This window comes from Scardinius erythrophthalmus (assembly GCF_964197995.2).
Source record: "Scardinius erythrophthalmus genome assembly, chromosome: 17".
Taxonomy (NCBI): Eukaryota; Metazoa; Chordata; class Actinopteri; order Cypriniformes; family Leuciscidae; genus Scardinius; species Scardinius erythrophthalmus.
The window spans coordinates 28957072-28973785 of NC_138237.1; the positions used below are offsets into that span (position 1 = coordinate 28957072).

General features: G+C 39.9%; 1 protein-coding gene across 1 annotated transcript; it reads right to left on the bottom strand.

Moving 5' to 3' along the window:
- Positions 1 to 291: 291 nt before the first annotated feature.
- On the bottom strand, positions 292 to 1771 carry pou4f4 (POU class 4 homeobox 4; the record flags this gene model as incomplete). Its single annotated transcript, XM_081391912.1, has 2 exons — positions 292 to 1200; positions 1652 to 1771. 2 exons carry the CDS (start codon positions 1769 to 1771, stop codon positions 292 to 294), a joined length of 1029 nt encoding a protein of 342 aa, XP_081248038.1.
- Positions 1772 to 16714: the final 14943 nt, after the last annotated feature.

Consider the following 16714-nt stretch of genomic DNA (forward strand, 5'->3'; position numbering starts at 1 on the left):
ATATAAAAAGAGTTGTTTTGAGTTAAGAGAATAATCATTATTATTCAATTCTCGATTTTTGTACAATAATTGCAACGTTTAGTTGATGTTGGTTGTCCTCCGTCTTCCAGACCGCGTTGTTCTTGACATAATGCCATGACAAACTTTTTGGGACAGTTTCTGTCTCTGGGATGTTGACGCCCAGCTCCCAATTCCTGCGTGGGACGCGTTTCGCCTCACCATTGAAGAGTTTTGTCGGCTCTGTTCACTTTTATTTAAATGTTAAGTTTATTTAAATGCGTTATTTCTGGCCTAGTGCGTAGCCGAAAACTTCATCCGTTTCTGCTTTTGCCTTTGATTACAAAACCACACGCGGACCACGTTTTTTTTCAGGTCCAGTTTCTCGGCGATGGCAGCGATTTTCTCCGACGACGGTCTCGGCTGGACGGCAAAGTAAGCCTCCAGCGATCGCTTCTCTGGAGCAGCGATCGAAGTGCGTTTTCTCTTTTTGTCCCCGCCGTTAAAAATCTCCGGTTTGGCCATTTTCTCTCTCTGAGCCCGTTCTGCCTCCTCTAACCACGCTTCCAGGATAGGCTTGAGGGCGACCATGTTATTGTGGGACAAAGTGAGAGACTCGAACCGACAGATAGTGCTCTGGCTCAGGCAGCCGACCCCGGGGATTTTAAGATTGGCTAACGCCGAACCCACGTCGGCCTGCGTGACCCCGAGTTTGATCCGCCTCTGCTTGAAGCGCTCGGCGAAAGACTCGAGCTCCCGGGGATCAGGCTCGGAGTCTCCAACGCCGCCCAGAGAGGTGTGCGAGCCCAGGCTGTGGTGGTGCATGTTCATACTTTGCTGGTGGTGATGCTGCATGTGGTTAATTGCTGACATGTGTGAGTGCGGGTGGGAAGCGGTGGAGCAAACGTCGGAGCCCATGCCTCCGATGGAGATGCCTGGGGTGAGGTGGTCGAGCAGGTCGCCCTCCAGGCCCTGCGTCGGCTGGTGGTGGGGATGATGGTGGTGAGAGGTCAGCACTGACGGGTGATGAAGGTGCCCAGAAGAGGACGTGGGAGTGCAGGTCATGCTCGTCATGGTGGTCATGGTGTGGTAGGTGGCATCTGGCTTAAACGGATGACTCTTTTGAGCTATGTCCACCGCCGCCAGCGCCTCGGCTCTCTGGAGAAGGGTCTCGTCAAAGCCGGCAAAGATGTTACCCTGCAACTGCGTGACAGAGAGCAAGCTTAAGTATCAATGGCAAATTCAGTTTTAAGTTTCTATATATTTTTTAAAGAAAACTTAACAACCAGATTATGCAACCTGCATTTGTTTATTTATTTTGGTAAACAATGTTATAACAAGTTTATGGGACCAAATTGGGTCACTTTTAAAAAATCATTTAAAGCGGCATTCAAATGGATATTCAATTAAACGTCAATTTCCAAGTGCTGCTCTAATTTCTAAAGTGTCATAACAAATTATATGATTCTATGTTTAAAAATAAACGCAGTAAAATAAATGTTGCTAAAAGTGCAAGATTTATTTAGGCGACAAGCCAACCGAAACCGATGCACTTCGATTTTGTTGTCACGCGGAGAAAAGTTTAGACCACTTATAATGCAAATGACTACGGTGATCATGAATCGCAAACATCAGAATAAAATATTAAACTTACCGAGGGCGTGGGCAAACATGCTCGCCGGATAGCTTCAGAGCTGGAATGTAGAGGTGTGTATTTAGGCTCGTGCAAAATCGGATGCATACTAAACGGCTGTTTGCTATTCATGGACATCATTTTGGCAGAGGTGTGAGGGGGTCGCTTCTCGTCTTCCTCGTTTATCTCCGGTTTACCCCAGTACAGTGTCTAATCTGGATGATAAAAACTGAAAAGGTATGCCTGAGAAAGTCTTCCTTTCTGGCTGAGCAGTTGCCAGGCGCGAGCTGTCAATGTCTGTGACACAGTAGGAATTTACGCAGGCACCTAAAATATAACGCTGTCTCCTTTAGCCCCGCCCAGATAGGTACAGGTCCCGCCCAACTACTATTACAGCACCCTCAACTGTTATTGGTAAGTTTGGGATGTGAACACGCCTACGGGGTTTTTGGTCCCATTCCCCATCATGTGCGCTTGAGCAAAGAAGGCGTGGCTCTGGCTCTGAGACTATCATGGTGTGTTTTCATTGGTGCTGTGATTTTGACAGGTCGCCCTAGATTGGTTGTTGTGAACACTGCGATCTTTATGTTCACATGCTCGTGGTTTAAATATCTGTCACCATATCTATGAATTGTTATGATCCTCATAAAACATACTTTAAAGATTCAAATAGAGATTCAAATGATTTGAAATGAAAATAACTCTTAATAACTCTTACATTTAACCCCTTTTTATAAATTTGTATTATTACATTTGATCTTTTTTGTAATTTATGATCAGGGAACACAAACTAATGCACAAGCACCTTCACCTGCCAAATAAATAAATATAATTGGATTTGAAATATGAAACGTAAATTTTATCATATCATTTGTTTTTTTTATCTTTAAACAATTGAACTAATGACTGAATATATACAAGTGCTAAATATGTCCCTTAATTATGATCAGTTTTGTTGTGTTGTGTGAAGCAAGTGATGTATTATTATTATTTTTTTCTTCATGTGGCCAGCCTTAACAATTTGGTACATGAATTAATTATTGTTCATTTACTTTGTGGTATGCACCACAATATGGATTCTCAAATAGAGCATAAATAGGCTGGGATGATAAGAGCCCATGTACAATTAAATATTGATAAAAAAAAAACAAAGGTCAAACAAATGAGAGCAGTCAATCAAATACCTCAGTCTGACAAATGAAATGCTGGTACCACCATCCATTTGCATGAATGAATGATTGAATTCATTTCATAAACACTTTTTGTTATATTGGTTGAAACTCTTTTCACGCCCGGATACTGTAGCAATCAATAACAGAAGTGGTCTAAATATAAAAAATGAAGTCTCAGAACCCAAAAAAAATCATCCAATCATTGCATTCGGTCCAAATGCATTGATTGGATGTCTTATCTGCTTGTCAACCTATGTATTTAGACATCACACATCATCAAAGCGTTCCATGATGAGGCTATGCAGAGCCGCAAACAAACATAGCCCCATTTTGCAGTTCCTCATGAACCAAAACTTATGCTGCTTTCATGCCATGTGGTAATTACCATAATTAAGAGACGGCAAAAAGTATTGGTTCAGTGAATAGATCACATTACCCTTCATGCAGTGAAGCTGCTAAAATGGGAACTTCATTACTGGACCTTGACTGTTTGATCAGCACCTCTTCAAAGTGGGTTGTGTGTTGCACAGGTTTTGTAGTGCATGCAAGCTGCTCTGGATTGGCTTGTATAGAGCCTATATCTATCACTCTAATTGGTGCTGAAACCCCAGACATGGACAATAAAGTCCCACAATGGGAGAAGGAGTCTCTGCGAGTGTGACTCAGAAACCTGAGATGTAGACGCAGATAGCAACATCGTCCCCTCGTGCCTTGCTCTCCGGCAAGGCCTTGGCACCCGCTCATCAAATATGCATCAATGCTGCCATCTCTCCCCCAGCAACCACTGTCACTGGGGACTCCAAATGCTATGGGACAGACAGAGAGGCACAGCAAAAGTGACAGAACAGAGAGAGAGGCAGTCTGGAAAAGAGAAGAGGGCTCAAAGAGTGAGCTTATATATGTAGATAGAGAGACAGACATGCATCCGAGATGATACACAAGCCATACTTGTTGAATTCATTGAGTCGTTCCCTCTTTTCACATCATTCCTGCTTTCTCTTTCAGACTGCCGACACGAAGTCACAGTCATTTTCCTGATGAGTTTTCTGCAAACAAGCCTGGGGAAGTGCTTGATTATTGCTAATGGAACATTTTCCTCAATGAATATTAATGCTGAAATGGGGAATTGGTGGTATTGGCTGTTAGGATTCCTTCTGCAGATGATAAGTTGAGGTGTTGATACTGTTATATTCTGTCATCTATAGTTCACAGAAAACAGGAAAAGGGTCCATGTCATACTAACTACAAACTATGCAACCACATGTCGAGAGCTGTAGTTGCAACTAGACAATGCTGTTTGCGAATGTTCATTGGAACTATGGCTAACAACAGAATGTGTGACCATAGTTGACTAATGATGCTTTTGGGAAATGCACCTCTGGTGGACTAAATTGTGGATATTTGTGTTTCACAGTATAAATAAAAATGCGTTGTGGAATATACTGGACAGAATTCCATCCTCAAGTCTCCAGACTTTAAATGAATGGTTCACCCAAAAATAAACATTCTGTCATTATTTACTCACCCTAGTGTCATTCTTTCTTCTGCAGAAGACAAATGTTTCAAGAAAGGAAATCAGTAGGGTCCAAAACAACACTGAACCCAATGACTTTCAATGCATGGGGGAAATTATTATTATTATTTTTAAATATTTTCTTTTGCAAAGAATTCATAACTGGTTCGGAATGATGTGGGTGTGAGTAAATGATGACATCATTTTCATTTGGGGTGAACTACCACTTCACCTTTTATCCTTGCTTGTCTTTACACTTTAAAATGGTTAATCTCATTTATTTGTTTTTCTGCTGCCCCTGACTAATTGCTCAATTTTTACTGTACATCAATCATCTGAGTACAGCCAGACTTTTTGTTTGCGCAAATGCAATGGGAGTGTGGGTGTGATGCCAGAGCTCTAAAGAGAGAGCGAAAGCAAGACGTCAACACAAGTAAATATTTCTGGTACGTTAAGCAAATGGACATGAGCGCATGTACTGTACCTCACTTTTCCTTTTTCTCCTCACTTTCTTTTTTTCATTCTTGCCCCCTCAAGCCTCCCCCATTTCGTGATTGGTGAATTATTGATAGCGTGTAAAATCTAACATCGTAGATATGTGACCATTCACCAAATCAGCGGGTTCACACTGTGAGGCTGCCGAAGGGAAGGGGTGTCTAAGCACACACTTTAATGTAATTGCCTTTAGGGTTCCTGGTAAATATTTTATTGTCTGCCAGCACAAATTAAAGGTACAAAATTACCGAAACGGGGTGATTCCTCACTTCGAAGCTCTGCAGAAGATGTCCTTGTGCTTGTCATTTGACTTGACTTTTTGGGTACTTGTCTTATAGTAAGTTTTATATTCAAAGGATCGTGCAAGACGCTCACCTGGGAAATAAAAGAAAATAGAAGCAAGCATGCGCCTTGGAGAGCTGTGTGTTGTGGTTGTTGGGGTTTGCTGTTTGGTTCCATTCACTGAGGCTGAAAGAGCTCTTGATTTAAGTGATTTTGGTGGAAAGAAAAGAAAAAGAGGGGTGGGCGGGGGATGGGGGGGGGGCACTCGTACATTGCCAGTCCGAGAGGAAAGTAAGCAGAAAGATGGGAACAGGAAAACTTCATTACCTGATGGGGCAGTGGCCAAAAAGACATTAAAAATGAATGGCAGCCGACACAGATGGTAAGCTGACCTGGATGGGATGTGAAGCGTCGATGGGAAGATTTGTATTTTTCTGTTCCACACTTAGAGAACAAATTCTCAGGTCCAAGTTTTTTTTTTCTCCTCTGGGATTTCTGTCTGTTATCGCTGTTCTAAATGAGATGAAACTATTTACCCTTCGCCACTGATCCCTGTTTTTACTTTCGATTCCTTAAAGATACAATCCGTGTGTCTTGCTAACCTTTTCTAGGCCTCGTCAAGTTGTTTGGTGTAGTCGCTTTTCATGCCTTGTTTCGATCTCCTTTCTCCGATTTCTTTCTCGGAATCCCTCCTGTGTGCACATACTATGATCTGCATAGTTTCCTTGGCACCCCGTAATTCTCTTTGCACCATTCTGCTGTTACCTGCCGTTCGCCGTCCAAACGGGATGGGCCGCACTAAGTCTGGATCAATAGATTAACTGAGTGGTTATGAATTATGCAGAAGAGCCCTACAGCAGTTGAACGTAAAGAGCTTGTGCTCTTGAATTGGCGTGTAAAAGCTAAGTACAGGCCTGTTTACTTGTTCCCCGGCATGCTGGGTGCTGTGCTTCAAGATCCCCCCCTTTAGCCAAGGCCCCTGGGACCTTAGTCAGGTAGAAACAATGTGATGGTATTGATGGGGATGACTTGAACTCAACTGGAAAAAAATATATATTTTTAAACTAGTTATAGGTTGATTTGCTTTAACATGCATGTTGAAAGGCAGTGTAGAAAGTTTGCTCACAGTGTCTTGTCGCTCTCTTCTGAATCAAACCTCCAAGGACACAGCTACAGCAATAGCATTAGCTTAATATTCAACTGCGCATGTAATTTTACATTTGCATACAATCAAACTTGGTGTCACTCATGTTTTTTTTGTGTGTTCTACAACAGTAAAACAAAGGAGGGAAAAGAATAAACAAGCAAAATGCTGTAAATATGATAGTGAAGGCATATTCATGATATGTAAATCTCAGTGTAGTTTTAGAGCAGTACAAAGAAAGAAAAGGATCTTTTTATGCGTACCAGGAACTGTTTTCCAGAAGACAAGTGTGGCATATTGAGACAGATGCGTTGTGTGACTTTTACATAACCGTCAGCCGTTTATTCAGTGCCAAATAAGAAGCTATGAAAAGAGGAAGAAGGCCCAAAGCTGAAACATTTGTCTTGGATCTCCTTTCTTCTTTATTTATTAAAATATTAATGTCTTTGCTTGAGGCCAAGTGTGTTTATGCATGCCGCTCAGAGCGTTGACCGAAATGCCGACTGATGCTCTCTCATTGATTTTTTTTTTATTGTGGGTGTATCTGTCTAAGTAGAGGCTGCCAGTCACCCTACCACCCTCCCTGTTCTCCTGCTCCCTCTGCTTCAGCATGCGTTCCTCTAAGTCCTGGCCCCATTCCTCTACTTCATCTGCCCTTATTAGACTCTTCAAATGGAGCTGCTGCTTTAACTCAGTGTGTCAGACACTTCAAAGGTTGGCTGTGTTAATTGTTGGTTTGTTGGAGATGCTTGTAGCGGAGGGTGTGTAAGGGATGTTGCAGACATGCTGGAATCTTTATGATGTGAGCAATGAGCTGAGAAATGAGGAAATAGAGAGAGCAGAAAAGGGCAAATGAGTACTTTCAATAGCTCTGGTGGATGCGAGATCACATATCCATTTGTTTATCTATGCATGTCATGGAATTTTCTCCTGTTAGTGAAAGTACCACAGGATTCCCTTTATAAGTTTAGGGACTTTTTTCCGTCGAGTGTGAGAAATTATGAATATAATGAATTATATGATGAATTATGAATATAATATGAATTATATTATGATTATAATATATGAAGAATGGCCAACAATATTGTTGCTGATCGAACTGCTACCATCAAACAGTAGATTTGGAAATCCATGATTTAATAAGGTGTGTTAAATGACTTGTTTGTCAGAGCCCCAATATACTGACAGCAAATGTCTTTTTTGTTCTTCGTTTAGGGGTAAAACGAAGTTTGAAATGCGTGAGCAGTTGTTAGCTACTGTTAGCCAGAGGTGTAAAGTCCAGGGGTCAGAAAGTAAAAGTCCTGCCATATGTTTATTCCACCCATGAACTCAGCCAGCTGAACTCAGCAGCCACACACATTACGTAATCGCCACAGAACAATGGTAGTACAAAGTTGTTTAGCAGCTGTAGCAAACTTTTCCAGAAGTTCACTTTGGCAAGCTGTTTCGAACTCCCAATAAACTCCAAACGAAGTTCGTTTCGGCCTGATTTTGTTCGAAATGTCGTCACATCAGTTTGTCCTTCGATTTTGCTTGAAGTATACGAGATGTAGATGGTCCCTTTAGTAAAGCTACTGTGATGCAAGACAAATTTGTGATGCAAAAAAAAAAGTAACATATTGATTATTAAGATGGGAATTTAGGTCTTTGTAACCCTGACCCCTCTTGTACTTGACCTTTATGGTGTCTAGATGTATTTTGGCTTCTTTAGCAGACACGTACACTTCTCTACTGAAATTGGAAGTTGATGCCTAATCGTCCTAGTACACTGCGTAGAGGTAATGGTATTGAGGGTCTTTGCAGGTGGCCTGGTGAGCAGCGCAACACCATGAGAAACATTGAAGAGCAGATTTTGAAAGCCTCTGGGGAACAGGGGGTGGGTTTGCATCGGGTAGGAGCGCTCGGGACCCCAGCTGGTGCAGGACGGGGTCCCATTGTGCTTCCCACCCTCCTCCTCGCAGTGCTAACAGGATTAGGCGACGGAGATCACCCTCTCCTCGAAACCCTGGGCTTTTCCTTGCATGTCCTGTCTGATCTGGGGTTTTAAGGGTCCCCTTGTCATGCTTTAATAAACCAGAAACCTCTCCCACAGGGAGACTTTGAGATTCAATCTTCAAGACTTCATCTGAAGCACAAGTTAACAGCACACATGAAGATGGCTTTTGGACGTTATGGCTCCTCAACATGGCCTGGCTTTCATTATTACTCATAACCATGCTGAAGAAACCAGATAAACCACATAAACCATAAAGGTGGTTTGCTGATCTAAGCTTGTTTAAGATTCCAACCTGGGGTGCATTTCCCGTACAACGATGTAACTCGCTGCTTAACTATCATAGTACGATGCATCGTTGAAGAAATCAAGTAGCTAGTCACGATTGTTTCCCAAAACCATATTGTCGCAAAATGGTCGTTCAACCACGTTGGTTAATGATGTCACGCACGTGCTGGAGTAATAACTTATTTTAATTAATCTGTTTGAGATCGAATTAATGCTAGCTGTTTTGCTATAAATTATGGACATGGCATTTGAGGACTATTTCAATTTTTTCTCATTTATTTTGCTTTATTTCCAGATTCAATCATAAGCTCGTTCTTACGTAGGCTACTAGAGCACGTATGCACATGCACACTCTTCAGAAACGGTGCTTTAAATCTTTTGACAAACTAAAAGACTTAAATGACATTTGTATGTATTCTAAATAAAATATACAGATTGTACTGAATGTCAGCTTTCTCATTTTGCCCCAGATATGGATTTATTGAATCCACATGAAAACAAGAAACTATGCTTCTAACCACAGGTCGAGAGCTGTCGTTCCAACCACACAACTTTGCTATGCTGCTTGCGAATGTTCATTAGAACGATGGTTTCAGTAAAAACGCAGACTCGTTGAACTATGCTGATAATGACAGAACTTGCGACCATAGTTGGCTAACGGTGCTTTCAGGTAAAATTTACCCCTGGCTAGGCTGATACAATAAGTCTAAAACTAGCCTAACCAAACTAGGAGAACAACTAAGATCAGAAAACGAGTTTAACCTTAGAATGCATTATCCAAAAAAAACTACATGAATACATAAAATGGGTCAAAGATGTGGGGTAGTGATAAAGAAGTGTTTTTCTGAACCTTTGACAAATAAGCATGTCAAGAAATGTAATGATGTTATAGAAAAAACACACATCTGAAAACCATACCCTATCGGGTCAATTTGATACTTTATGCATCTTAAGATTAAGATGTCATTGTTAGCACGAAATAAAAACTTCTCCAAGGTTGGTGCACACTTGTCTTAATGAATTGAAAGGAAAATGGATGCACACGGGTGTCCTGACCTTCTTTCCCATGACCCTCCCCTGTGGACTTGAGCCTGACTTTACAATGAATCCCAAGCAGTCTGGCATTCATGTCACCACAGTACAAAAACTCCCCATATCACTTTCTCACACCAGATACCACACACGTTCTAGAGGTTCCTTCAGCTTTCACCCTTTAACCTCAACTCACACCCAACACATGCTGAGGTTGGCAGCATTCACCTTTAGTCTGTTTTTTAATTTTTTTTTTATTTTTTAGTGTCTTTACTCTGTTTTTAGCCTATATTCTTGATATTAGAGTGAACAGGTTCGGTGTAAATGCAGCAGTAGTCCTGATGGAGGCACAGTGCTCGTACCTGACAGTGCAGCGGGACACCGCTCTCATTACCACAACAATGAAATAATTATGAATGCCGCAGCGAGACTTCATCAGAGGAATATCTATTGTATTATTTATTCAGTCCCCTGGTTCAGGGAGAACACATATAAACTTCCAGCCATGCTCTACCCCAAGCACACACTCTCTTGTCTGCCTTTCAAAGCGGTGGCTTGCTCCTGCCCCTGTTTTATACTTCATTTCTCCAGGCCCTGGGATGATTTGCTTGGACATTGCCTCCAATATGTGTTCATGGCTGACCCTAACCGTCTCAAAGGACTATTACAGTCTGCACAGTGCCAGTCGGAGGATGTTCATTCATCAGTAAGCGGTCAATACTCTGATGGGTTCATGGCTACAAGCGATTACTCAACGTGGAACCAGCTGCCTTCGGATGGAAGGCCAAAGCACAGGCCCAGTCCATCCATGAAGGGCGATGCCTGGAGAATCAGCTCTATTGAAGGTAACACTGCAGCAAGACCAGCCACGCGAACACACAAAACAGGTGAGCGCTGTCTTCTAGCTTGCCGGAAGGGTTTGACTGATGTCTCTCATCTTGCATTTGGTGAACTTTTTAACTCGGGCAACAAAAGTGTGTGGGGTATGTTCATGCCCCTGTGTTTTTCTGCTCCTGTGTCCGTCCTTTACAGCGAGGTTGCACGATGGTTGTGAGAGAGCAACACAGCATCATAAATAATGCAGCGCCTGCCTGGCAACGCCATTGCTGGTGCTTGGCAACTTCTAAAATGCCGTAGCGTTGTGGGGAAAGTGGATGCAGTGGGCGGAGTCCTGCAGGTGCTCGGCTCCTCTTTCTCATCTTTCTCATCCGTTCATCCGATCCCGGCTTGGGAGATTGCTAGTGTACCAAGCAGATGCACCTCCTGCTCACTCAGCTGAAACAGAGGAGGCCTTTGTTACTTTGAACTGTAATACGTCACATATCAATACGTCGATGACACACTCCTCTCAGCCCGCAATGAAAATGACAATTTTTTATGGCTTTTTATCATATAGTAATGAATGCACATATGATTCAAATTGGAAATTTCTAATGTCTTGTGCAGTGCATACACTTACAGAGGCCTGGTAAAAGATTCAGTTGTATTACATCATAAGAGACAAAGTGAGAAAAACAGTCGATATAGAGATATTTTTTTGGACATTGAAGATTGGCACATGCCAAGCAAATGGTGCCTGTGCATTATGAATCATATTTTCACTAATCTGATAAGTAATTATATTTTGAAGCCAGTAAGTGATATATTGGCCAGTACTAGATATCATTTGTACAAGTATCTTCAAAACCAAACATCTTGTGGAAATCTGCTTTCAATTTTTAAATCAATCTTTCAAATTCAAGTTCTTTTATTTATATAGCACATTTTAAAACAGCCACAAGACTGACCAAAGTGCTGTACAAAAGGCCACAGAAAAAAAATCGAAATTATAAACACTTAAAGGACATAGTATAGATCCACAATATAAATCCAACTATAAGAACACAAAAGACACCAGTTAAAAAGCCAAGTAGCCAAAAATATATATATATATATATATATATTTTTTACAGTGACGGAGAATGCCAATCTGATCTCTAATCTCTATAAAAGAAGGGACTGAAATAAGTTTCTGATTGTATATATAAGGATGCCGCGGTTCAGCTATAGTTGGGAGCTTGGTTTTTAAGGGATTTGTACACAAAAAAAATAGAATTTTACAATCAGTTCTAAATTGGATAGGCAGTTAGTGAAGAGCACTCAGAATGGGAGTCATGTGGCATGGACACCCATCACTAAAGTTTTATCGGTTAGAACGTGTTTAATTTTAGATAGTTGACTCTCATATCCCACAGTTATGTAACAAAGTTAGGCCTACCATGACCTTCTGAAACAAATAAATAATAAATAAACATATATATAACAAAGAATACAGACAAAAATGCCTGTGTGCCATATAGATTTTTTAAAACATTTTCTTCTTTTTTTAATCAAAATTTATGTAAAAAAAAAAAAGGTAGACCAACCAGAAATATGTTTTTTTGGGCCCCATAATCATTTGGTCATAATTTAATGCATCAAATATATCAGCTTAATTTTTGAAGCAATACTGATCAAATTAAAAATTCATACAATTAAAAAATCTTTTTTTCTGCCAAATGATTGGCGTGAATTCTGTGAAATAAAGTAAATGAAGATTATCTTTACATTTTTCTTTGCTCTCCTAAAGATAAACGACCAGTAAAAACCTCACAGACTCAAGCATACATTTATGTTTGCATATGTGACTCTTAGAATTGAATCAGTTCAGTGATGTGTGACATAGTTCCCTTTTGATGGCGCTCAGATACTCTGGATTTCAGTTAGTGTGCATATCTGTGGTATTGTGGTGTGTTTTCAACAAGTGTGGTTCAACCGTTTGTCTGTATTGGAAATACTGGGTGTCCTATACCCTCCGGCCTTGGGCCTGGCCCTCGCACTATAGTCCATTTTCAGGAAACATCGGCCCGTCGGGCTAAGGTGTGCAGCTGAAAGATTAATAACTTACCACCTTCTCTGATTTGTTCATGTAAATTATTAACCATCACCTCATTATCAATTATTTAAATATCAGACTTTGCTCTTTTTTCTCATGCTCTCATTCACAGAAAGAATTGCAGTCCCTTTCTCTGTTTTGGACACATTTTTCTCAGTGGCTCGTGAGAAGTGGGGGTAACATGTCTATAGTTCTGTTCCATCGTTTCTGTCTCCTAAAACATGGTTAATACTTCATGATGAGACAGCGGATATGGTAACAGGGTAAGTAATGATCTCGGGGCAGAAATATGCCACTGTTCAACGGCTTGATGAATTCCAGCACAATATCCACAGTAAGTGCTGATGCAAGCATTTATCATGGAGAACGTTATAACATAACTTTGCAATCAACTTATTCTGAAATTCTTCAGAATAAAAGTTAATGATTTGAATTAAAAAATGAAAAAGTACCATATTATTTTATAATTTATTTAAATCTATTTAAGCCTCTGTTAATTAATGTTTTCCTAAAATAAGAATTTATAAATTAATACAATTATTACATAATTTGATACATCTAATACATTAGATTAGCAATAATAACAATAATTGATATAAAATGATTATAAATACTTTTAAACTACTTATACCAATATATAATAATATAATCATAAAGTAGTTATTTAAATAATAATTTCTGAAATAAATATAAAATAATTTAAAAAAACGTGATTCAGTGTCAATTTCAGGAATTGAATACAAATGCCAGTCAGAATTTCCATCAGACATGCATTTATTCTTTGATTAATTAAATGAATTAATTCATTAATTTAACTGCGTAACTGAAGATGGTTAAGTTCTAGAGACTGACTGCACCTTTGTGTGATTCAATATATGTTGATAGTAATTAATATGATTGCCATGTAGCTGAATTCATAAAAATGATTATGAAGGAATAAAGCAATTAAAGGTGGAATGAGTTACAGTGTGTGTGTGTGTGTGTGTGTGTGTGTGTGTGTGTGTGTGTGTGTGTGTGTGTGTGTGTGTGTGTGTGTGTGTGTGTGTGTGTGTGTGTGTGTGTGTGTGTGTGTGTGTGTGTGTGTGTGTGTGTGTGTGTGAATTGTGACCTTGTGGAGAAATTGTTTAAAAAAAAAAAAAAAAATCATGATGAAACAAGCTTATCATGCAGAATAATCTTTTATCTAAAATAGCAGACTGTTTTCTGTGGTGGGTAGGTTTAGATGTAGGGTTGGTGTAGTGGGATAGAATGTACAGTTTGTACAGTATAAAAATCATTATGTCCCCATAAATCATGGAAACCCAACATACATGTTTTTGTGTACACATGCCTCATGTGAAATTACACAGAACAAGACGGGAAGTATGAATATCTCAGTGTAATCTTACTTAAACATGTTTAAACACTGTATAACATTTGTCTATGTAAATTTGACTGGAAGATCCAAAAAAGTGTTGTACCTTCCACCAACTACTTGTTTGAAATGTCAGAGGTCAGACATGTATGCCACCCTACCTGCTTTTCTCGTCATTTCCCAATGAATTTCACCAGAGGCAAACAGCGCTCTGGTTCATCCTTGTCAAAATCAACAGCACTGTAATTCAATGTGCGCAGTTAACCGAGGCCGAACCTCTTCGCTCAGCGTTGCCGCCAATTTGATGTGTTTATGATGTCAAGAAGAAGCCTCATATATTTTGCATGACATTTGCTGTTTCCTGTGATGGTGCCTCTTAGGTGAAGACAGACACACGGAGGTATAACAAGCCACCACTTTTGCTCTCATTACGTCTCAGAGGCGAGATGGAGGGAGATAGAAGAAAAGAGAAGTTTAGCGGCACACCCAACTCTCTCTCTCTCTCTCCCTGCTCCTCTGCATTAAGAGCTGCCTGGGGGCATGCGAGCAGGGCTGGGGGGGGGGGAGAGGAGGGTCGGTTAAGAGCTGTCATTTAAATAAGCGTTTACAGAGAGAGGAAGAGAGCTGGGGGAGGAGTACAGAGTCATGGTAGGCAGAGAGAGAGAGAGCGAGGGGGAAGGGGTGGGGAACAGTCGCTTTAATGTGTCTCTGATCTCTCGCACCAGTCCACAGCTGCTGCAGCAGCAGGCCGTCCTGCTCGGCCATATGTTCCCTGCGCTGCTCCAATTATCCTCCCTGGAGCAAGGGCCCACTCACAGCCTGTGTGGCTGGCCCGCCAGGGTCGGCTACTGTTTCAGCACAGCTCTCACTGCTGTCACCGCGCTCTCACCCAGAGCGCCCCCTCCTCTCACGCGCCCACCAGCCCGACACACACACACACACACACACACACACACACACACACACACACACACACACACACACACACACACACACACACACACACACACACACATCTCTATCTCTGTCTTTTCCTTTCCACCCCATCAGTGGCCTGTTGTATTGAACGTGGACTTTATTTTTGGCTTCGCCCCGTTTTAGAAACCAGTTTGACGCGAATAGGTTTTCAAAAGTTTACGTGAATATTAAAGGGATAGTTCACCCAAAAATGTATCCCACACTGTAAAAAGTGATCAGTTGACTTAACTTAAAACATTTTTTAGGAAACCCGCCTTAAAATTATGAAGTAATTAAACTTCATGCCTAATCGAAAAAAATTAAGTAGAATCGTCAAGTTCACATAATTTTTTCAATTAAGCATTACGTTTATTTATTTAATAATTTTAAGGCAACGGGTTTACAATTTTTTTTTTTTAGTAAGTGAACTGAAGTCATCCTAGGTGTATATGACATTCTTCTTTCTATATATGTATATGACATGCTTTATAATGGCAGTGAATGGCTGTTTCTGTTTTGAAGTCCATAAATGTGCATCTATCCATCATAAAAGTGCTCCACACGGCTCCGGGGGGTTAATAAAGGCCTTCTGAAGCAAAACGATGAGTTTGTGTAAGAAAAATATTCATATGTTCATCATGTTATAAAGTAAAATTCTAGCTTCCGACAAAACGAACATACGCAATCTACTTACGCCTAAGTAACGTAGTGCGTCATGGCGTAGCGTAAATAGTAGGCCTACGTCACATTGCTCGCATAAGTTGCGCTTTAGACTCAAGTCGAATCCGTATGTTTGTTTGGCCTGAAGCTAGTTATTTTACTTTATTAAGTTTTAAATAAAGTTTGCTTCAGACGGCCTTTATTAACCCCCTCTGAGCCGTGTGGAGCACTTTTATGATGGACAGATGCACATTTTTCAATATAACTATATAAAAGAATGAGGGTGAGTAAATCACTGGCTAATTTTCATATTTGGGTGAACTAACCCTTTAATCCAGAAGCAATTTTAAAGGCATCTTTCAAAAATAAGTTATTTGCATTTTTTGGTAATTAAGTTGAAATATTATTAAAGTAAAAAAAAAAAGTTTGGTTATGTAGAAATCATCAGTTCACAGGTCTAAATTCGGCCAGATCAATACAGTCGCAGTTTGATTACTGTACGCACTCATATGTCGCTCATAACTCATTTGGCATTTTTCTGGCAAACACAGCAGGAGTTTTTATTAAAATGCCAACTCTGTTCTTTTCCATACGCAAACATTGGCTGTCGAGTTCAGTTGTATTTTTCTTAGATAATTAAATGAATTATAAATTAGGGTGGGATTTGAACGCAGGTCCCCCAGCATGCTGAACAACAAGTGCATGACTAACCTAACGCGTCGGTTGCTGACATAAAGAACTACTAGTTGTTAAAAAGTGTTTTTTTCTTTGGTCATGTCATATTTTGCCTAGGGCACCGAATAAGCCAGAACTGCAACTGCAACCCCCTTTGAAAAAAAAAAAAAAAAATAGATATGAGGATATTATGATTACTATTATCCATGTTACTGTTTTTATTGTTATAATAAAAAGCATTATTATTATTATTATTATTATTATTATTATGGTAACACTTTACAATGAGGTTCGTTAGTTAAGATTAGTTAACTACATTAGTTAGCATGAACTAATAATGAACTGCACTTATTCAGCATTAATTAATCTTTGTTCATGTTAATTTCAGCATTCACTAATACTTTATTACAATCTTGTTCACATTAGTTAATGCACTGTGAACTGACATGGACAAACAATATATTGTTATCCTCATTACTATTTTATTGTTTAAAAAATAATCATTGTAATCAGCATCATATGTATTTATTATGCACATATATTTTATTTATTATTATTATTATTATCATAACCATTATTATCATTAGCATTATTATTTACCATTA